This window comes from Gracilinanus agilis, chromosome 1 (assembly GCF_016433145.1).
Source record: "Gracilinanus agilis isolate LMUSP501 chromosome 1, AgileGrace, whole genome shotgun sequence".
Classification (NCBI taxonomy): domain Eukaryota; kingdom Metazoa; phylum Chordata; class Mammalia; order Didelphimorphia; family Didelphidae; genus Gracilinanus; species Gracilinanus agilis.
In genome coordinates, this window is record NC_058130.1 from 57,513,827 (window position 1) to 57,537,610 (window position 23,784).

General features: G+C 39.0%; 1 protein-coding gene across 2 annotated transcripts in view; it reads left to right on the forward strand.

The window, feature by feature from the left end:
• The first annotated feature begins 14,751 nt into the window (after positions 1-14,751).
• Positions 14,752-23,784, forward strand: part of IFT122 (intraflagellar transport 122) — a 47,989-nt gene continuing 38,956 nt past the window's right edge. Inside the window, exons 1-7 of one of the 2 annotated variants that reach the window (XM_044656865.1) lie at positions 14,752-14,879; positions 16,102-16,278; positions 18,411-18,486; positions 20,331-20,522; positions 20,719-20,857; positions 21,843-22,045; positions 22,802-22,939. In XM_044656865.1, coding sequence (XP_044512800.1) covers positions 14,767-14,879; positions 16,102-16,278; positions 18,411-18,486; positions 20,331-20,522; positions 20,719-20,857; positions 21,843-22,045; positions 22,802-22,939 — 1,038 coding nt within the window. In that variant the 5' untranslated portion in view covers positions 14,752-14,766. The remainder of the gene's footprint in view (positions 14,880-16,101; positions 16,279-18,410; positions 18,487-20,330; positions 20,523-20,718; positions 20,858-21,842; positions 22,046-22,801; positions 22,940-23,784) is intronic. The other variant, XM_044656866.1, reaches the window with a different exon arrangement.

A 23,784-nucleotide genomic window follows, 5' to 3' on the forward strand; every position in this document is an offset into this window, starting at 1 on the left:
TTGCTTTGGTTTGCATTTCTCTAATCAGTAGTGACTTTAGAGCATTTTTCACATATTTATATATGGCCTTAATTTCTTCATCTGAAAATTGTTCATCTCTTTTGCCATTTATCAGTTGGAGGATGGCTCTTATTCTTACAAATTTGATGAAATTCTCTCTATATTTTAATTATGAGACTTCTATCTGAGAGGCTGTCCTTGTTTTTATTTTATATATTTTCTGTATTTATTTCTTTATGAACATGTATGTATAGAGTGTAATATCCTTAAATGCAGTATCCTTAGTTCTTGGCATGTAGTGGGTGCTCAGTATCAATGTTTGTTGACTAATCGATTGATTATGTATATCAATTAATCCTCAGATGTGAGTTGATAAATTAACATGGTATTAAAGGAATAAAATCAAGAATATTTTAGAAAAAATCATTCTAATATCCAAAATCTATAGAGATTTGACAAAATCTTTAAGATTATAAATGCCATAAAAGGGTAAAGGATATAAAAAATAGTTCTCAGAAGACATGTAAGTTAGAAGCATTTATCTAAATGTGTTCAAATTGCTTCCTGTTGCAGAAAAGCAAATTCAACCAAATCTTAGTTATCATAGGATCATATTTGTAGAAATAGAAGGACTTCCGAAGCCATTTGGTACAGCCATCCATTTTACAGATGAGGACACTGAGGCCCAGAGAAATTAAGTGACTTATCCAGGTTTTATGAATCAGTCAGAGGCAGCCTCACTCTCATTAGATTAAGCAAAGGTGGTAAAATATGGAGAAAATAAATCTTGGTGGGGATATGGGAAAATGGGCATATTAAGTTACTGCTGCTGGAGTGGTGAATTGGTCAATTTTACAAAAGGATTTAGAATTTTTTTTTTTTTGCAAGAAAAGTTACAAAATGATTTTAATGCTTTGATTCTGTAATCCTTTTAATTGTGTTTACTCCAAGGAAGGTACTGACAGACAGAAGTACTCATACTAGTACTATTTACAATAACAAAAAGTTGAAATGAAAAATTGGAAACAAACCATATGCCCAGTGATTGGGGAAGGGCTGAAGAAACTGTGGTATAAAATCATTTTGTACAATCAATATGTTCTAAGATCTTTTATATAAGTTGAAATCACACATAGTAGCAAACTGCATCATTTAATCTTTCTTATAGGAACATACTTAGTCACTTTACAACTTTTCTTAGGCTTATCAGAACTACCAGCATCATTACCCTTTTATTTTGGGGCCATCATTAATAACTAAATAACATTAATGAAACAAAGAGAAACATTTCTCTGACACTGACACAACTTATAACAAGAGAAAATTCCAGATAAAGACTGATTCAGGAGCTAATGTTTGGAGCGAAACAATGTAATGACTCATAATAAAGCTTCTCAGAATGAGAATGAGTGATTGGGTGAACTGCTATGAGACTATGCCATTAGGGAAAATGGTGCTGTTTTAGTGTATAATTAAAAATGTTTATTTTGTGTATTTTCCTGCCTTTATTTATTTTTATTGCCAATCACATATACACAAATTTGTGTATGTTGAGTTTTCATAAAATGAGATAATGAAATGAGGTAATGGAATATTACTGTAAATTGAGGATTGATGAATATGAAGAATTTGAGGAAAATTGGGAAGACTTCTTTGAAGTAAATGAAGAATAAACAAAATAGCACTCAAAGGAGAACACAATTACTGCAGCTATATAAATGAAGACAGCTTTAACTATCATTGAAACTCAGCTCAAAAAACAGGGGACACCTAATAGATAATGGCCAAATACAGGCAGTTTGCAAATGAAATCGAAACTATCAACCACCATATGAAAAAATGTGCCAAGTCACTAATAGAGAAATACAAATTAAAGCAATTTTGAAGTTACATCTCATACCTGCAATAGAGAGGACACTGAATATGTAGAAGGGACTATGGGAAAACAAGTATATTGCTGGTGGAGCAGTGAATTGGTCTAGCCATTCTGGAAAGCAATAAGGAAGAATACTCCAAAATATACTAATCTGCATATAAAGATATCTCTCTGTCTCTCTCTTCTCCCCTCCCCTCTCTCTCTCCCTCCATATATACATATATATTTGACCAAGTTATACCACTGACAAGGCTTATACCCCAAAGAAATCAAAGAGAAAAAAGAAAAGGAAAATACATACAAAAATATTTATAACAGCTCTTTTTTGATAAACAAAGATTGGAAATTCAGGAATTAGCCTGTTGCACCATGGCTAAACAAATTGTTGCCTATGACTATAATGCAATAAAACTGCTATAAGAAATGATGAAATGGATGGTTTCAAAGGGAACTAGAAAAATTTACATGATTTACAATTTCTAAAGCCATAACAACATTAAAAAACTTTGATCAACAGAACTTTGATCAACAAAATAATAAACCAAGAATCCAAGAGAATCAAGGTAAAACATGTCCTTCATGGTTGTTTTTTTTTCTGGTAGAGGGAGAGGTGATGAAGTGAAAATGCAAAAAGAGACATATGGTTCAGACATAGCTAACATGGGATTTGTTTTGATGGACTCTGCAACTAGGTATTTAGAGTTTATTTTATTGTTTTTTTTTAATTTGCTTAAAGGAGATGCCAAAATACTAAGATTAATACTAAGATTAATAAAATGCTTAGATTAGTAATAAATAAATACTAAGATTAATAAAATTGAAAAAACTTTATTGGACAAAATTGATATTATATATACTCACCCTTTTAGCAGGCAGGAGAATACTTCAAGTTTCAGGTTTCATGTACAATTACTAGTCACAATTATTTGTGCAATTTTACTTAGCCGTGTTTGAGGGTTATGTGTTGTGGAGGATTCAGTTGTGGATATGCTAGGGTTTTGTATTATGTATCTAAAAATTTATCAATTAAAAAAAGAAAGTAATTGGTGTAAGATGAGAAAAGAGATATCAGTGGTCTAATATTTCAACTATTTGATAAAACATTAATATTTATTATAATAAAACACTTATTCATATAAATACCCTTCTCATTTAGTAGAAATATTGTAAAAAGCTATGTGGAAAAAGTAGATTTTATATATTATATGTATTTTATATATAAAATAAATTTCTCAAGGTCCACATTTTAAATAATGTATCCCAATGTCTTCTTTCAAATAGATTCTTTTAAATGTTTGTTGTCGATGCTTACTGATAAGATGTGGAGATGAAGGAAAGTTGAGCTTTTTGTCAATTGGAATATATGTTATAAATAGCAATAATAATGGTGGCAGTAGTAATGGGGATCTGTTGTACTTTGATATCATGTATTTCTACATATTTGATGTATGAGATTTATTTTTTTTTTTTATAAATGTTTTTTTTTATTTATTTTTTTTAAACCCTTGTACTTTGGTGTATTGTCTCATAGGTGGAAGATTGGTAAGGGTGGGCAATGGGGGTCAAGTGACTTGCCCAGGGTCACACAGCTGGGAAGGGGCTGAGGCCGGGTTTGAACCTAGGACCTCCTGTCTCTAGGCCTGACTCTCACTCCACTGAGCTACCCAGCTGCCCCTGAGATTTATTTTTTTTAAACCCTTAACTTCCATGTATTGGCTCCTAGGTGGAAGAGTGGTAAGGGTGGGCATTGGGGGTCAAGTGACTTGCCCAGGGTCACACAGCTGGGAAGTGTCTGAGGCTGGATTTAAACCTAGGACCTCTCGTCTCTAGGCCTGACTCTCAATCCACTGAGCTCCCAGCTGCCCCTTTGAGATTTCTATCCAAATAATAAATTATTGTAATATATTTAGCTAATGGGACTAGTATTGCTACGAGTTATTACTATATTCAACTAAACTATGAAAACAATAATAACAAGGACAACCAGCTTTGCAGAAAAGTACACTTTTACCAACTCACATAGATTTTCAACAGCCAGTTCTTCCATACTTCCTAAATTGTATTATATAAATACTGTAAATTGCCAGTATCCTGGGCTACCATAAATTATCACTGGCCAGGTGGAGCTGTGGATTTATGGCAAACTGCAGAACTTGGTAGTAATAAAGTAGGCCATGAAGGAGTAGTGATTGACTGGAATTTGACGTCAAAACTAGTTCTTACTGTAGTTTTTTCTTGAGGTGGAGACAGCATTTGATAATGGAATTGAAATCTTATTTCCTAACCATTGATAGACCTCACCACTTGGGTTCATAATCTTCCTTTTGTCTTGTCTCCTGTTTAGTATATATGACCTTGCATTTAAGCCCGACGGAACTCAGTTGATTTTGGCTGCAGGAAACAGATTACTGGTAGGATTTATTCAGCATTTCCTTTTATAAAGTGCTTTTTCTTTCCTTCTCCTAAGTGCTCCTAAAATATGACCTTTTTTGAGATAAAACGGGCAGGGTGGAAAAATCAATTGGTACTTTTTAATGGAGATGGAAATGGGTTGTTTAAAACAGGTAGGTGGAGAATCAAATAGGATCCTGAAAATAATATTTTCATGTCACTCATTAATCTTTCTGCTATGAGATAACCAGGTGCAAATAGAAAATTGCTAATCCAGACTGTACATAAATATAGGCTAGCAGCAGCTGATTTTTTTTTCTCTGGGAAGAATTAAAGTAACAGGGCAGGAAGGGGCTCTGAGAGTTCATGCATCTGTCATTGAGACAGCTCTCAGCCATAATTGCTCCCAGTCACTCTTAAGAGGATCAGAATTTGTTCAGTTTTTCAGTGCATGTCAAAGATCATACACTTGTTCTGGAATAAAATTCCTTTTTGGAGAGTTCTTTATGCTGAACTGAATTTCTCCTTTATGTTTAACCTAAACCTTTTATGTGATACTTTCTCCCTCCTTAAAAAAAAACGAAAACAACACAGTATGTATTTCCTCTTGTTCAGCTTTCCCTGGAAATGGTATAATTAAGTTCTGTATAATAACTATATATCATTAAAAACTATGGTTAAATTAATTGCTCCCTCTTATTTTGTTTCCTAGGCTAAACAATCCACACTCCTTTAATGTTTCATTTTTTAAAAGTGGATTTTTATTGATTTATTTTTTTACATCACTTACATTTCCTCTTGTATCTCTGCCCTGTCTGCCCCTAAGAGAGCCACCCTTACACAAAGAATAGAGAGAGGAAGAGAAAAAGGACACATTGACCAAGTCCTCTTTATCCTTTGATGTTAACCACTGGATCGTTGGGAGTTTTCTCACCATTTATTTTTTACAGGGGAATGCCCCCCCCTCCAAAACTGACCTTTTCCAAGGTTAGTTAATTCATTTCAACAAACAAGTATTAACTCTCCACCCCCACCTCATGACTGGGATTTGCCCTCAGGAGGATGTAATTGGGCCATGATTATCATGAAATCAGAGATGCTTTAAGTCTCAGAGTAAATGAAATTGTTTTATACTCACCTTTTGAAAAAGGAAGTTTAGAATCACCTCTACCTGTTCAAATGATGCCCCTACAAGAAGTTTCCTCTGAGGGAGGGCCACCTCTTCCCTCCTCTTCTCCCTATCTCTTCCCTCTCCTCTCTGCCTCTTTCCTCTCCTCTTGCCCTGTCCCATTTTATAGAAGCTATGTGTTACCCATGACATATATAAATCAGCATGCATTTAATGAGGGGTAGCTGGTATGAAAAGAGGACCAGCTTGGGTGTCATCCGTGCAGTCTTTGAGTCTTTAACCCTCATGTCTGTGATCTCGCATTTTACATCTAATGGGAGAAATAAACCTTTTGTTTACTTTTTAAGTTTAAGGTTTAAGAATGAGGTCACATGGTGTGGTTGGCAGGGGTCTGGGCTATTTTTCACTTCTGAAACATCCCAGGTCTTTAACCCCCATTTTAGTTTCCTGGGGATGAGAGAATCTTCTCCCTTTCTGTCACAGTCTTTTGTAAGGCTTCAGGCTTTCTTATGCTAGCAATATTTGCTCAGGTCAGCATAATTTGAAGAGCCTGAATCTCCTCCATTTTCAAGAAGAGCTTCATCAGCTCCTGTTCCCTTTCATTCCTTGTTGGCCACTAGCACCAAAGCATTGAATGTTGTTTTAAAAGATCTGAGTATTGGGAATGCTAGCTGGTCATTCCAGTGCTTCAGGGCTGATGTTGGTACCAATGAAAGAATTATTTTTCTGTTGGATTGTGAACTCCTTGATGACTGTGAGGGTTTGCATTTCTGTTTTGTGTCTCCAATTCTTAGTGGGTCTATAGGAAGTGTTTGTTGCTGTTGTTTATGGAGCCCTTCATTTTACAAGAGCTAATGTCTCTTCTTTTTCTTCTCTAGGTTTATGACACTTCTGATGGAACCTTAATTCAGCCCCTAAAAGGACACAAAGACACTGTATATTGTGTGGCCTATGCCAAAGATGGTAAGGGGTCCTGTGGGGCTACAGCTTCTTTCATACTTCAGAACTTAGTGAGGTCAGCATTTTAGGAAAAAAAAAGCAATTGTCCTCACACATGATCCGTGAGGTTTGTTTCTTGTATTTCATTACGATGGTAAAACCAGCTTTCAGGGATAACAATTGCATGATTTTTTTCCCAACCATTCAGTATCATCCTCCCTTTCAGATTGTTTAAAAATGGATTCCTCAGAGCCTTCAACACTGTGCTGCCTCTAGGCATGGTTCTCTTCCATGCACTTGGCCCAATCTCATTCTCTTCCAAACTTCATTTTTAAAGTGCCATTTCTGCTTCTTATTGAGTCCATCAAGAATGGAGTTAGCAAGAATTCTGCTCCTTCACAGACCCTAGTTAAATCTCCTTTACCACTTATAATCTTCTTCTGTAGTATTTTAAGAATGTCTGTATCTGAAACGAATGTTTCCTCAAGTCCCCGTATCTGTCCAGTTGGTAAGAAGATCAAGTACTAGCCAGTTGAGATGATTCTTGGGCACCGTTGGCTTCCCTGTTGTAGTAATTATTACAAAAAAGAAAAAGGGAAATAGATTTTTAGGTCAAGTTGGGGCTTTTGGAATTGCCCATAATGGCTTTTCTTTTCTTTTCTTTCTTTGAGTTTGATGTTGATCTTGACCTTTGTTCTAACTTTACAGAGATAGCTGCCTCAGAAATGACTCCTATGTGATAAACCAGTCCTCTCCTGGCTTTTAAGTTTTAGTCATTTTCTTTTTTGTGCTGACCTTACTTGTAATCTCTTTCCACTCTCTCCTGGAGGAAGGGTCTTACAATTATAGATATAAGGCTCTTGGGTAGTCCTCAGGCTTAGACCTCATTTGCTGCTTAGTCATGAACCAATTTTCCCATCTGTTTTCCCAGGTCCACCTTCTCATTGAAGTTGCTGAGTGTCAGTGATCTCTTGACTTGGTTTATAAGATCATGAAGATCTTTGTTCTCTCTGTCCTCTGCTACAATTGCTTGCTTCTATCCAACCCAATTCAGCAAGCGTTTGTTAGGAGGCTACTGTGGGCAGGTGGAGAGGGTGCAGCAGAAGGGAAAAAACCGTTGCTGTTTTCAAGCTGTTACCATGGGGGCCATAGTGCACAGAGCAAGGGGCCTGGACTCAGGAAGATCCACTAGCAGCAAGACTCCTCTGCATACCTCAGGGTTAGCATCTGTAAAATGGGAATGATGACAGCATTGACCAACCTCCCAGGGTTGTTGTGAGGACCCCCTGAGATAATCATTGTAAAGTGCATTGTAAAGCACAGTGCTTGGTACACAGCAGACAATTCATACCTGTTTGTTGGTTATCTGGGAGAGATCATATAGTATCCCACAATTGGCTTAAGGAAATCAGCTGCAACAGCTCCTTTATTGGCTTCTTTAAGAAGAACTCAAGACCTGTCCTTCTACTTAACTGCAACTTGCTTATGCATCCTAGTTTTATTTATAGTAAGAATATTTGTATGGAAATGGTTCAATTCCTCTAGAAGGATGTAAATTTACTCATCATTGAACAAGAATCTCATGTCTATAGTGTGATAGTTAAACTGTCTATAGCCAGTCTAGAAACTATACAGTTCTCAGCACTGTCTTGTTCCCTTTTCCACCATTCTGTTACTGTCACTGAGGAAGCAAAACCAACAGGCCATTGTGGATTTTTTTTTTTTTTTGGCTCATGGTTTGGCATGTCCAAGGACAACTTCATGTGACACCCAGTACACTGGTAATGTCCCTTTCTATTAAACCTAGTCCTCTGAAAGCCAAGAAGTTCTCTTCCTGGGTGTGTGCTCAAAACTTTTCTAGTGTGGTTTAGAACTGCCATAATTAGGCCTCTGCTGACTTAACTTCAAGAACACTGGGAACCCTTCACAGGATGATAAAGCTTTAGAGTTGACCTTTTGTTATATATTAGGGACAGGCAGCATTTGGAGAAGGGGAGGAAGAGCTGGGTTTAGAGGTAAGATAAGAGAACAAATTCTATTTCCTTTAAATACTTCTTGTGTGATTAGAAAATCATTAGCCTTTCTGGGGCTCAGTCTCTTCGTTTGTACAAATGGGGGGTTTGTGATGCTTTGTGAGCTTCCTTCCTGCTTTTAAGTCTCTTAATCTATGATTCTTTTTTTTTTACATTTTATTGTCATACAAAACACACTTCCATAATCTAGAATTCTTTTTTGTATTTTCTTTCTTTTCTTTTTTTAATTCAATTCCTTCTTCCTCTTCCCATACTATAGAAGACAGCATCCTGCAAAATAGGTAGATTACATCTTTTGTGTTTCCTTTTCCCAATTCATCCTCTGGAGGTGAACATTCACAAGTTAATATTCTTCAAATATTAAATCTGTAGCTGTATAATGTTCTCTTGGTTCTACTCATTTCACTCTTCATTGTCTCATGTAGTTCTTTCCAAATTAAAAAAAATTAATCTACTCATTGTTTCTTATGGTACAGTAGTATTCCATCATTTTTGTGATCACATTATGTTTAACCATTCCCCAATTGATGGACATCCCTCAATTTCTAGTTCTCTGCTACCACAACAAATGTTGCTATAAATATTTTGGAACACATAGGTTCTTCTCCTTTTCCCCTGATCTTCTTGGGAAATAGATTCAGCAATGGTCTTGCTGGTTCTAAGTATATATACACCTAAGCATAAGTATGCACAGTTTTATAGCTCTGGGCTTAATTCCAAGTTGCTCTCCAAAATGGTTGGATCAGGTCACAGTTCCACCAACAGTGTATTAGTATCCCCACTTTCCCACATCCCCTTCAAAATGTGTTTCTTTTCCCTTTTAGATTCTTTATTGTATTGAAGAAAAAAATGGCATGGAAAACAGTAATTCCAGTCAGAGAAGGCCATCTAGTGCAATCTGGACTGAATAACAATCCCCATTAGGATATCCTCAATCTTTGTTTGAAGACCTTTCATCTGTTTGTGATGCAAAGAGGCACCAAAGGATTCTTAGAAAGATTCTTTAACTTGTGCTGTCTCTCTGATCATTCACATTCATGTGGCATGACTGTTAGAAGAAGGGTCATCAGATGGTAGACCACAGCTAGAAAGGCCCAGAGAGTACCATGTCCCACTTCACAGATTAGGAAGCACAAGAGAGGTTTCCTGACTTGCCCAGAGTCATGTAGCAAGTAATGGGCAAAGGCAGGATCTGAACTCTTGCCTTCCTGACTCCAAGACCAGCAATCTGCCCACTTTTTAGGGGATCTCTGGGTCTTCATCATTTGTGATAAATGTTGGTACCTTGGTTTCAGTTGGCTTCTCTAGGTCTTGAATACTACCAGATGAGATGATGACAAAATATTCCATTCAATAATATTCCTTGTGACCTCTCAACACAAACCAACAACTTTTTATTAAGCACCATGAGGTAGCCTTTTGTTTGGTTTTGATTCTTTTATTTATAGTGAGAATGTCAATATTGATCCAATTCATTTCTTCCAGAAGTAATAACCACCTTTAAAAACACTATATTTTGGGTAAATTGAGGTAGCAGATATTTCCATACTTTGTCTTTTTACCTCCCAGCTGGAAGTGTTCTTTCTTTCCCCATACTTTTCCCATTACTTTGTTCAGAGTTCTTGTTCACCCTGTCATATTTTGCCTTTTGCTAATTTGCATTTGTGTCCTCACTAGGAGGGTCTAAGCTCTTTGCAGCAGAGATTATGTCTTTTTCACTTTTCTGGCCTGTGTGTGGCTCATGGTATCTGCTTCATAAATATTTGCTCTTCAATTGAGGAGTAGAGGCAATAAATGTCTTAAGAGTCAAGCTGGAGGTGAGACCAGAGTGAGCTAGAAGGAATTGAGGAAGACTTTATTGAGGAGGGGGGAGTCTTATATTGGTATCTGCAGGATGGGTAAGATATACAAAGGAGGAGAAAGACTGAGAACATTCCACATAAGTAGAATAGTTCAGGTTTGGAGGTAGGGCTCAGTCTGACACAGGAAGGGGAGTGTTAGGAGATATCTTGGCCAGACTGAGTTCCAATGTGGGGACCCTTACTTGTGGCCTTCTCGGGGGGGCTATCACTTGGAGGTGTTTGTTGTCATTGATGGTGATGTAATATATGTATCAATGTTACTTAAATAGTCCCTGACCAAAGAGAGCACCACTCTCTAGAAGTCCCTATATTTGGTTGGCTGCTGGTCTCTGTAGAGGAAAGAGGCCCTTTCTGACATAATTTTGCTCAGGATCCCAGAATATAAACTTACTCTTCTTGAGATGGTTGTTTAAAACAAACATGAATTAACGTGGAGGGTTTTTCTTTTTGAAAAAATTTTAGGGAAGCGTTTTGCTTCTGGATCAGCTGACAAAAGTGTTATCATCTGGACAGCAAAACTAGAAGGTATTCTGAAATACACGTACGTAATCTTTTTAAAAAATTAATTCTTCCTTATTGAATGATTGTAGCAAGAGATCTTTAAATCTGACACGCAGAATTCTTTTACTGTAAAGGATCAGCGTTTGAAATGAATTGTGTTTGTGTTTGATGAGATGAGCTTCCTTCACTCTGAGAGAACATCTAGGAACAGAGATGAAGCATCCAAAATAAAAAATAAAAATGGAGACCTGAGATGTAATTAATGCCCAACATGGTGTCACTGTTAGGTATCCCCAATTTTTTAGTCATTCACGTACTTATCATTTAATTGGAATTTGATAGACAGTTTTCCTTTCACCATGTTCATCCTATTCCCACAACCTCTACAGAGCAGCATACACCTGGTCAAACTCAGAAAGTGACTTGGGGACTCTAACTTTGAGGCAGTCTCTGGGCCTAGTATTGGTTGGGTTCTGAAGAACCAGCAGGATGTGATCTAGGATGTTGTTCTTGCTTTGAGAACTCTTTGGTAGGAACCACTGAAATGTGGTGTGTATGTATATGTTTTCTTCCAGACACAATGATTCCATACAGTGTGTTTCCTACAACCCTGTTACCCACCAGCTGGCGTCTTGTTCCTCCAGTGACTTTGGTAGGTTGAATTTCCCAAAGTTTCGCCCTTGCGTGAATGAGTGTACAACTGTGAATCAGGAGTGGGTTTAAAACACCCAAATCCAATAATAGTGTGTTGGGTTTGGCTGTTACTCCTCCACCTCAACATAATTTCTGAGATAGCCAAACATTGTTGAAAAGAATCTTTTAAAAATGTATTGAGAATAGGAAGGATTCTTGAAAGAGAATGGTTCTTGTAGGCAGACTAGGATGCCATTGGGAAGGGAGAGATAACCAGTATGGTGCCCAAAGGAAGGGCACAGATAATTTAAGATATCTGAATTATAGAAGGCATCTCTTTTTTTAGTACAGTCAACTGATGAAGTGTCAATATTTAAGTCAGCATCACAATCGTGATAATAATAGCTAGCATTTACATAGTTTTTTTAATGTTTGCAAAGCCCATTCATTACATATGTCACCTCATTTGATCCTCACAACAACCCTGGGGGGTATGTGCTATTATTATCCTCATTTTACAGTTGAGGAAACGGAGGCAGGTAAAAGTGGCTCTCTCAGGGTCAAAGTAAAGAGTCTCAGGAGGATTTTAATTCATGCCTTCATTGGACTAGGAGGTTGACAGAAGACCTGGACCTTAGCACTGACTTTTGGTATCTGAGTGACCCTGGGCAAAACCACATAATCACTACAAGTTTTTGTCTCCTTCTCTGTAAAATGGGATCTTATCTACTATGCCATAAGAGTTTATGGCTTTATGGTTCCTTAAATCTTCTGGGCACCAAAAGCTGACTTCATGGCATCGTAGTTGGAACCTGTTATAGGTAATTTATATTTGATAGATAGGCATATGTAGTGAGTAGGAAAAGACAAACTGAATGAGAGAATTTAGCCGAAGTCACTTAAAGGCTCAAAAAAAATCACTCTAGAAACTCGAGGTGGTGTTATGAAGAGGGAAAAGCCTTGCACAGACAATCTAAAAGAGTAAACAATATGGAAGCAGTTTTTTAAAGAGTTGATATTGTGTTGTAGAAATGTGTGTGTTTTTTTAAACCCTTTCCTTCCATCTTAGAATCAATACTGTGTATTAGTTCTAAGGCAGAAGAGTGGTAAGGGCTAGGCAATGAAGGTTAAGTGACTTGTTCGGGGTCACACAGTTGAGAAGTGTCTGAGGCCAGATTTTAACCCAGGACCTTCCATCTCTGGGCTTGGCTCTCAATCCACTGAGCCACCTAGCTGTCCCCTAGAAATGTATTTTTGCATCATATTTATCTTCCTGATTTTGTTTAGCTTAATCTTATATTAGTTCTATTTCCTGAACACAAATCAGCTAACAAGCAGGTTCAGGATCAGGAGAAAGCTATTTTGCCATGGATTATGTACAAAGTGGAAAATCAAGAAATTTTTTATTTTTAAACTTTTAAGTTGCTTTCTTTTAATATATGGGAGCCACAGAGAAATCTTAGTTTTGATTACTTTGAAAACACATTGTGTGTCCTGTAGCTAGAACTCAACACTATTTTAATATGATCTAATGGAGAGTAGGAAGCAGGAGAACTGAGGTTGAATCCCAACCCTGTCACTGTTTGGCTGTATAGCCCCAGCCAAATTAGTTTTCCTCTCTTTGCTTCCTTTGAAAATGAGAGGATTGGATCAGCCTACTTCAAAGATCCCTTCCTGCTCTGAAGAGTTTATGGCTTTATGATTCCTTAAATCAGTAATTCCCAAAGAGGGCACCACCCCCCGCCCCCCGGTGGGTGCTGTAGCGATCCAGGGGGGTGGTGATGGCCACAGGTGCATTTATCTTTCCTATTAATTGCTATAAAAATTAAAAAAATTAATTTCCAGGGGCACTAAGTAATATTTTTTCTGGAAAGGGGGTGGTAGGTCAAAAAAGTTTGGGAACCACTGCCTTAAATCTTCCTTCTGGGCACCAAAAGCAGCTTATCAGATACATTTTATTTTATTGTAGTAATTGTTTAGAATTTGGCACAATTCAGCTGAGCTTTATTGTTTATTTTTGTCTTCTCCTTTCTCAAGGCTTGTGGTCTCCTGAGCAGAAGTCTGTCTCCAAACATAAATCAAGTAGTAAAATCACCTGCTGCAGGTGAGCTTCCAGGGAGAGCCAGGGGGCAGAGAAGGTTCCACCTCTGACATCCCTCCTTGTGCTTTCTCTGTTCTTCATCCTCATGGAAAGATGATCAGTAAAGCTGTTTGTACTTCCATTGCCAATGAGGGAGAGACAGAGAAAGAGGGATCTAGAGTGATGGGCTACCTTTTGTAGTAATTATCATCCAGAGAGAAACCTCACTGAGGCTGTAGAAGTTGTCAGGATCACCAAAACCCAGTGATTTGTTGTGAGAATGAAAATTATCCAGAGCTCATTTCACACTAAGATCCCTTTTCAGCCTTTCAGTACAGGATTGATCCTATAGGCTTCTTTTCCGTATCTTAATGTTGACCGGAGAAGTCAAAAAGGACACTAAATGTTCTTCTCTGTATTTGTGTCCTGGAACTAGGAAGAGATCAACATTATAACCCAACGAGATTTTTAAAAATTTTGCTTTTATTCTGAACCTTGTTGTTCAGTCATTTTCAGTCATGTCCAGCTCTTTGTGACCTCATTTGGGATTTTCTTGGCAAAGATACTGGAATGGTTTGCCATTTCCTTTTCCAGCTTATTTTAAGGATGAGGAAACTGAGGCAGACAGGACTACACAACTAGAAAGTGTCTGGGAACAGATTTGGAGTCAAGAAGATGAGTCTAACACCAAGCCTGGCACTCAGTGCATGATGCCACCCAGCTCCCCTTTCTGAACTTGACAAACACCAAATAAAATGGGCATTTCCATATACATTGTAGAACAGCAGGTTTCCTTTAGGCATAGCTGGGATTTTTTTTCTGTGTGAAATATGTAGTAAGTTCAGCCTGTAGTTTTCCCTTGTTTGTTCTTACTGACCTTTCTTCTCAACTCTACTCTTCATTTCTAAAAGGATGCCTCAGTGAACTCTCTTCCTTTTTATCCCTTGCCACTGTATTCCTAGTCTCCACTGGCAGCAAAAAAGAAAATCCTCCTAACAGAAAAGCACAATCAGCCAAACATATTCTCCCATGAACTGTGTCCCCAAATATGTGCCTTCACCCGTGTCATCACCCTCTGCCAAGAGGTACCTAGTGGGCTTTATTCTCAGTCCTTGAGACTCAGAACTGACCATTATAATGTTGAGTTCTGAAGTCTTTCTAAGTTGTTTTTCTTTATAATCCAACCAGTGATTCTTCATTAAAGTCTTGTCAAATTGTCACTTCTCACACCACTTTGTCTTTGGTTTGTCTCCTTGGTTTCTCTTTCTCTGGGGGGTTCTATGACTAGTTGGACAAATGACGGCCAGTACCTTGCTCTGGGGATGTTCAATGGAATCATCAGCATCAGGAATAAAAATGGTGAAGAGAAAGTGAAGATTGAGAGGCCAGGAGGAGCCCTTTCCCCCATCTGGTCCATCTGCTGGAACCCTTCCAGGTATGAGGATCTAGATAGCTTTCTTCTTTTAAGAGAAGATTTCATAGAGGAGTTAGTCCTTTTTGCCTCCTCCCAGGGCTCTTAGCCCTTCTCACAGATCCCTAGTTAGACTCACTAGTTGGTTTAATTTTAAAATAGGCTGCATTAGAATAGAGCCCCAGCTCATTTTTCAAGGATCTGGAGTAGGTCTCCTAGGTCAAACAAGGCCAAAGGTTAAGCCTGAAGTAGATTTGGGTTTTTTTTTGGATCTGAATAAGTGTGAATCCCTTCTCATTGTCATTGGGTTATTTCCCTACCTTTTACTTTTCTCTAGCTTATTCATCTGTATCCTAAGATATTCCCTGGAGTCTAATTAATAATGCAGATAGATATGTTTTAGTCTTTTTTTCCCCCTTTTCTGTCAGCATCTCACCTCAGGTGAGGGCAAACCACTGGCCACTTTATCCATGTGGTAATAAGAGTATATTCTTGGCCACCTGAGATCAGTTAATCAATCAATAAACATTTATTAATCTCCTACTATATGCAGGCACTGTGCTAAGTGCTGAGGATACAAAAAGAGTCATTATTTTCATGCAGCTTGTTAGCTTCCATTTGTTGAGAAGCAGACTTCTCAAAGCAATGAAATCTTATCAAGTGGTTTCCATAAATATCTGTGGGTGTACAGAATTTTTTTTTATTAGCCTTTTCTGATTTGGGGCATCAAACCCCAAAATCCACAGCCAACATTTTCCTTCTACCCAGGACATTTTTGAGTCAGTGAATAGGATGGGGTATCTTTATAACTTTTTATTTAGATTTTTGCAAATAACCAGTCCCAAACCTCACAGGGCCCCTTGAAGGTTAACTGAAAGACACCCAACTTTTCTCAGTTCATTGCTTCAGTTTTTTTTTAGCTCAGTGGTTTTTTGACACGGGCATTGGTGTAAGTCCTTTACCTTGTTTGCACCAGTTTCCTGTTGCTTCCTGAGCTATTTTGTATGACATATGTTCCACTCTATGACTCTGATGTCCATCTTAGAGATCCTGCCTGTTTGATTTTGTGGCCATAGATGACTTTGTGGCTTCAGCGTATCATTTTTAATTCATGAAAAACAGGATACTCAGTGTACCTGATACCCACATTCTTCTTGGGTATAACTCAATCTCCCCATTACCCATTTTGAATTTATAGCTTTAGCTCTAGCTAATGTGATTATGAATGAACGATTACTGTCTACAGCCGATGGGAGAGTTTCTGGATGAACAGAGAAAATGAGGAAGCCGAGGAAGTCATTGTCAACAGATATTTTCAGGAAATCCCTTCTGCTTTGAAGTCAGCCGTGTACAGTAGTCAGGGTAGTGAGGCAGAGGAGGAGGAACCTGAGGAAGAAGAGGACAGTCCCAGGGACGACAACTCGTGAGTGTATTCTGAGGAGAGCTAAAGTTAGCCCTTCCAGTGAGAATCCAGGCCTCAGTGGGAGAACCCCCTGAGGTCGATATACTGTCTTAAAGTCACTTCAGGAGGAGGGGGATAAAGGGTTAGTGGGGATGGAAACTCCTATGTTTCCAGAAGATGCCATGTGGCATAAATAACACACACACACACACACACACACACACACACACACACACACACACACACACACACACACACACACACACCCCTACCTCTCCTTTGCAGCCATGCTGCCTCTTCTCTCCATTACAATTTCTGCCATCTCTCACTATCTCTGAAAAATAAAAGGGCTTTTAAAATACTAGGACTTTTTCTTGAGCTCTTACCTTTTGCTCTTAGAACCAATTCTATGTATTGGTTCCAAGACAGAAGAGTGGCAAGGACTAGGTAATGAGGGTTAAGTAACTTGCTTAGGGTCACATAACTAGGAAGTATCTGAGGCCAAAATTAAACCTAGGACCTCCTATCTCTAGGCCTGCCTCTTGTTCCACTGGGTCATCCAGCTGCCCCCTTATTCTAGGGCTTTTAAAAATAGAGGTACTAGGTTTTTAATTTTTTGAGAGTCTGTATTCCATAAATCATGTTCCCCCCTGAAAATCCTTTAGACCGTTACATTTATAGACTTCTATGTCATGTTACTAGCTCTCAAAAGAATGGGTAAAGAAGAATAAATGAGGATATTATGAGAACCAAATACACTTGGTTATACAACACAGTCATTGCATTTTGGGTGAAAACAATGATTTAGTGAGTGGTGGACACATGAAGTTGAGCCAGTCTCTCCCAGGATAGTCTGCTGGGCATTCACTTAACCTTATATAGTTAAGCTTTAGCCCTATGTAGAACACAAACAAATCAATGAATGTTCCTTGTGGATCAGTTTACTTATGTAGGAACCAAAGGTACCATCCCCTTGTTCTCTGTGTGAGATTTGCCATCACTTAATAGGTTTAGAAATGTAGATCCAACCATGTAAAGTAACTTAAAAATCCTGTTCAACCCCATGCCCACAATTTTAGTAGCTGCCACTTGGCAAATTTTGGTGGCTTTGGGATTCCAAAATTCCCAGAGGTCTAAATGGAAAGACATACTCCTGGTGGGGATTCCTGAGAGAAGCAGAAGTAGCATGTAGTCCAGCCCATGTTACCTTTTCTTTGTCCTAGGCCCTTTAGACCCCTTCTCTCTGGGGTTTTTTCCCTCGTAGACTTCTGGGATTGCTCACTCCCTCCACTGATGCAGTCATACTTTTGTAGTCTGTTGTACTTATGGCCACTTGTCTTCTAGTTTAGTGCATTTTAATGCCCAACCAGAGGTGCTCCCTACTCTCTAGGGTTACTCTAGGCATTCTCAAGTACAGTAATTTTTCCTGAAAGTATAAAATGACTTTTATTAATTTGTCCCTGATGGGGTTCAGTTTCTGAAGTAATATTACATCTTTAAAGGGTCAAATTACCCTTCTGTTAGATCTAGCTAGTGATCATTTTATCTGTGGTTAAAATTCAGTGAGAGAAATCATCTTGGTTTCAGATTTTAATGCTTCCTCTCCATTAAAAAGGAGAGAAAGAATTAGAATATTAAAAAAATTGATAAACTAGATTTTCCCAACCTTCCTTGTTTATAGAATATTGTTTGCAATCTTTTGAGTTCCTTGTTTTATCACCTTCCCCAAAATGTTTCTGAAAACAAAGGTCCTAGGTCTTTTAAAAATGAAGCCATTAGGCCTGTAGTTCTTTGAAATCCTTCATTCCATAAACTGTATTTCCTGAGAAAATCCTTGATTAGAACCTTTTATTCTTAGGCATCAGTGCTTCTGATTGTGGTAGGACCCAACAAAGGGAGCCCAGTGCAAAGGATATTCAATTAAACAATGGTTCCCAGAGGGAGCCCTAACCTTGCTTCATCTTTACCACATTAGACTGATTGATGTATTGTGCTAAATAGCAGCAGCTTTTGGCTCTGGTACAATTGTGCAGTATTTGGCCCCTTGTAGCCATGAACTGTATCTTCTCCTTCCTAGTGTTTTTAATCCCTTAGGAACAATTACATCTAAAGGCTTTTGCCCTATCTGACCTTTTTTGTCTTTTGTTGATTAGAGATGAACATAATGATATCCTGGCTGTTGCTGACTGGGGGCAGAAACTCTCCTTCTACCAACTGAGTGGCAAACAGGTTGGTATTAGACATTGAGGAAGGAAGAAATGGGCCTCTCCTTGAGGAATTTATAGTATGATTGGAAAGAGATGATATACACACCTGAAACAATTAAGTCAGATGCCAGACAGCATGCGATTGCTCCATGAGAGTCATGAATAGTAAGTATGACAGGTATTCAGAGGAAGGGGGAGGTTCAGTTAGTTCATGAGAAACAGGCACTGGACTAAGTACTAGGGTTATGAAGAAAGGCAAAAAACCCATCTTTGCCTTCAAGGAGTTTGTATTCTAATGGGGTGGGGAAATAACATGTAACTAATTAACTACACAAGATATATAAAGTATAAATAGAAGACCATATCAGAGGAAAGAATTGTGGAGACTGGTAGGATTTGAACTGAATCTTCAAGTAAAGCAGGGAAGCTTAGAGGCAGGAGTGAGGAGAATGTGCATTTGGGGCCTGGGAAGCAGCTTGCATGTAGGTATAGAGTTGGGGGACTCCATGGAGTGTTAGGTGCAAGGAAGAACAAGACCAGTAACCCTAGGTCAGTGGTTCCCAAACTTTTTTGGCCTACTCCCCCCTTTCCAAAAAAAATATTACTTGGCGCCCCTGGAAATTAATTAAAAAAATTTTAATAGCAATTAATAGGAAAGATAAATGCACCTCTGGCCATCACTGCCCCCCTGGATCGCTGCAGCACCCACCAGGGCAGGGTTCGGCAACCTTTTTGGCCATGAGAGCCATAAACGCCACATTTTTAAAATGTAATTTCGTGAGAGCCATACAGTGCTCACAGTGCCGCTCCTGTAACAGGGCCTGAAAAAAAAATGGACTTTATGGCTCCTGCAGAAAGAGCCATACGTTGCTGACCCCTGCACCAGGGGGTGGTGGCGCCCACCTTGGGAATCAGTGCCGTAGATCTTAGAGTTGTAGTGGAGAGTAAAAACTGGAAATGTAAAAGGGTCCACATTCTGAAGGGCTTAAAATCCAAAAGGTATTTTAATATTTGATCCTGGAGATAAGAGGGAGCCTTTTTGAATGGGTGTTTGGGGGTATGGTGTAGTCAGTTCTGCACTTGACTGAAGAAGGAAGAGGACTAGACCTTGGAGAAAGTTGGAATTTGTATACATGGAGAGAACTAGGAGTATTTTGAGGAGGGAGAATTTTTACGAGTACTTGAAAGTCCTTGGCAATGAGGGATGCACTGGAAAGACAGCTAGATTTGGAATCCATAGAAAGGGGTTTACTATATGTATGATGTGAGCATATCACATTACCTCAGTTGATTTATGAAGTGAGAACAATTGTACTTATACTACCTAAGAACTTCACAGGGATGTTTGTTTTTTTTAAACCCTTACCTTTTGTCTTAGAATCAATACCATGTATTGGTTCTAAGGCAGAAGAGTGGTAAGGGCTAGACAATGGGGGTTAAATGACTTGCCCAGGGTCACACAGCTGGGAAGTGTCTGAGGTCAGATTTGAACCTAGGTCATCCTGTCTCTAGACCTGGCTCTCAATCCACTGAGCTGCCCAGCTGTTCCCCAACAGTGTTTTTAAAGAAAGTGGTTTAGAAACACTTTTGTTTTTGTTTTTATTTTTTTAAACCCTTACATTATGTCTTAGAAGACATCAAGGGCTAGACATTCAGGGTTAAGACTTGTACAGGGTCACACAGCTAAGAAATGTCTGGGGCCAAATTGGGTCCTCCCAAGTCTTGGCCTGGTGCTCTATCCACAGTACTGCCCAGTTGTCCCTTTATCAACATTTAAGTACTATGTAATTTGTTTTTCTTTTTATTGCTTCAGTGTGATTACGAATTAAGAAATGTTCTTTTTGCCTGTGTTTTTTCTCCCTTTAGGTTGGGAAGGATAGGTCACTGAACTTTGACCCTTGCTGCATTAGCTATTTTACCAAAGGAGAATATATTTTGCTCGGTGGATCTGACAAACAGGTCTCCCTTTTCACCAAAGATGGAGTGCGTCTTGGGACCATAGGGGATCAGAGCTCCTGGGTGTGGACGTGTAAAGTTAAACCAGATTCCAATTATGTGGTAAGAAAAGAAATGTTCCCTGAAGGACTCCGCCCCAAGTAGATGTTGAATATTGAGAGCAAATATGTCCATATTTGCTTCTCTATTAATGCAGTCAAGTGATTATAATAGGTGATATCTGAAGACCCTTCACAGAGATTAGTAGACCAGACCCTTGACTTACAAGGATCTTAGAATTCTCACCCCTTCTTTTTAGGTAATTGGCTGCCAGGATGGAACAATTTCCTTCTATCAGCTTATTTTTAGCACAGTCCATGGGCTCTATAAGGATCGTTATGCCTACAGGGATAGCATGACTGATGTGATCGTCCAGCACCTGATCACAGAGCAGAAAGGTAGGAAAAACCCGATGTAAGCATGTGTGGATGGACACGCCCCAAGAAGGGAAATTGGCTTGAGAAGACTGAAATCAGTTAGGAGACTGATGATGTTCTGTGCTGGTACCTCTTTATGGAAAGATGTGGAAGAGAAGATATAAGGAATGGCAACCTGTGGGCTTGCACCCTTTCCACTAGAGGTCACTGTCTTTCAGCATTTTAAGAGCATTTCCATTATTTTAGCAGACAATGGGTTTTTTTGGGGGTGCAGTAGGGAGTTGCCTAGAAACAGTTGACTTTGTGCCCACTGTGGGTATGGAAATGGGGGGGGGGGGTTAAAACAAATCCTAAAGAGTTGAAATGCTTTGAATAGACTTGCACCTGGATGTTTTGGCCAGTATAGACCAGCATGTATAGTCAATACACACAGTGTGGAAAGGATATCTGGTAGACTAGTGTTTGAATTCCAGTTTTGCTGCTTTCTAGTCTTGTGCCTTGGAGCAAGTCATTTCATATCTGTGAGCTCCAGGCTCTTGACCTACTGAATGGAGAGGGCAGTGATTGGGCTGCTTACCTGACAAGGTGGTATGGATCTGATGAGAGCAAAGTTTTTTGTGAACCAAAAACATCCCCTCCAGTGTAAAAGTCACTATTATCTAATGTTCTGGAGTTGTCTTGTAGTTCTAGGTGTGCATCTCATTGTCAGTTATCTGTAGAAACAAATGTTTTTGGAGCTACAGAACCATAGAAGTCTAAGAGAATCCCTCAGGCAGCTTCTACTTCCCCTGACTGCTCAGTACACAGTGGTCAATCTCTTTTTTTGAATTTAACACTTTTGTCTATACTACTAATAGCATTATGCATTATTTTGTCTCTCCAGCTAGTCTGGGAGACCCCATTGTGACAGCCTTTGGCCTAAAGGCAGAGACATTTCCCTCTTCTCTTGATACCTCTAGCCTCAGAGGGAAGCCCAATGCCAGACACCTGTTTTCTTTCTTGACAGTTCGAATTAAATGCAAAGAGCTCGTGAAGAAAATCGCCATCTACAAAAACCGACTGGCTATCCAGCTTCCGGAAAGGATCCTGATCTATGAGTTGTACTCAGATGACTCGTCAGACATGCATTATCGAGTTAAGGAAAAGATTGTCAAGAAATTTGAGTGTAACCTCCTGGTGGTGTGTTCTGATCACATCATCCTCTGCCAGGTCTGAAGCAATGTGTTTGTGTTGGGGAGATGGAAAGGGAGGTGGTGGCGATATGCATGCACAGAGAATATATTTTTGATTTGTCTTTTCTACATTTCTCTCAAGAATGTGGTTGTCAGATCAGGGTTCTTTAATGGGTACTTCTGGTTAAAACTTTTCAGACAATTTCCAGAGAATCTTCAGTTGTTTTTCATTATACTAGATTTTTGTAGCATCAGATACTGCTTGGAATAAGTAAGATGGTGGTTAGGACCTGAAGATCATTTTGTAATGCAGAAAATTTTGCGTTAATAGGATTTGACCTGTAGCTGTCAGTATTTGAATTAGTAACACATGAAATCAAGGTTACTTTGTATTTCTGTATGGATTTTTTCCCATACATTTATTTGTGTGTGTGTGTGTGTGTGTGTGTGTGTGTGTGTGTGAGTGTGTGTGTGTGTTTGTATGTTTGTATACAGCCTAGCAATAACTAATGCTTAATGCCCATTAGGCATTCAAGGAAAGCATTCTTAATCAAGAGAAGGCCTTTTTGCTACCTAGGGAATGGCTCTAGCCCATAGCTATTGACCAGTATTGAGTGACATTTAGGGATGCTTTGAATGAAGTGTCTAGCTTTTTTTAGCAGTAGAGCTGATTTTCAATATTTCTTTAAAATCCAGAGCTTTGTGCAAGACTTAGGAATGCTTCTGGTCATAGGAAGAAGGCTTCCTTGGGTAGGATTGAACAGTATTTGCTTTGTTTTGTCCCCGTTTCTAGGAGAAAAGGCTACAGTGCTTGTCTTTTGGAGGCACGAAAGAGCGGGAGTGGCAGATGGAGTCCCTTATTCGCTACATCAAGGTGATTGGAGGCCCTCCTGGAAGAGAAGGCCTTCTAGTTGGCCTGAAGAATGGTCAGGTAAATGTTTGCCAGTGATGAGGGCTATGCCAGGTAATCTGTATGCTAGTTTACATGGCCCAGAACAGACTTAACACCAATATAGGTTTCAGAGAGTTGTTAAAACACTTCCCTTTTTACCAAGGGCATGGTAGAAGGGAACCCAGAGTAGGGCTTTATGCACCAAGGAGCCCAGAGGGACAGCATTTCCTAGTCATCAGCTTAGTGGAAGAGCATGCCTCAAATTCATGGCGTGTTTGCACACTAGGGGAATTGTCATTGCAATCACTGAGCTGGAGTAGTCAAAAATGGCTTGTTATTTAAGGTCACACAGAAATGGGGGAGGGAGATGTTGAGAGAGAAACTGTGACTTAGGTCACATTCTTATGAATGAAATGAATAGAGCTTAGTTAGTCTTAGATTGTGCTCAGAACTTGCAACAAAAGACTTGTAGCATAGCTTGTATGCTTGAAAAATGATTGGTGATGTTCCCTACACAGCTATCTTGGCCTTAATGATCGATATTGTTCAATAACAGAATGTTACTTTGTGGTCTCTGCCCCCTCTCTATAGTGTTTCAGCCTTCATCTTCCCTCCAGAGGCAGAAAACCAATTGAACTAGCATTACTACTTGGTTCTTGGGCATTATGACCTAGACATGCCTTTAGGAATTTAGATGGCCTTCAGTGTCCATATAGCCCATCCGAACCTGAAAGGAATTGTCATTGTAACTACCTGCAGAGGGGAAATACCTACTTCTTTAGCTGAATCTGAGGCCCCAAATTGAAAAATACACAAACTTTTATAGTTTCATGGCTGTCCCCAACCTCCTTCTTTCCAAGAAATCCTCAGCACCCCTCAGAGCC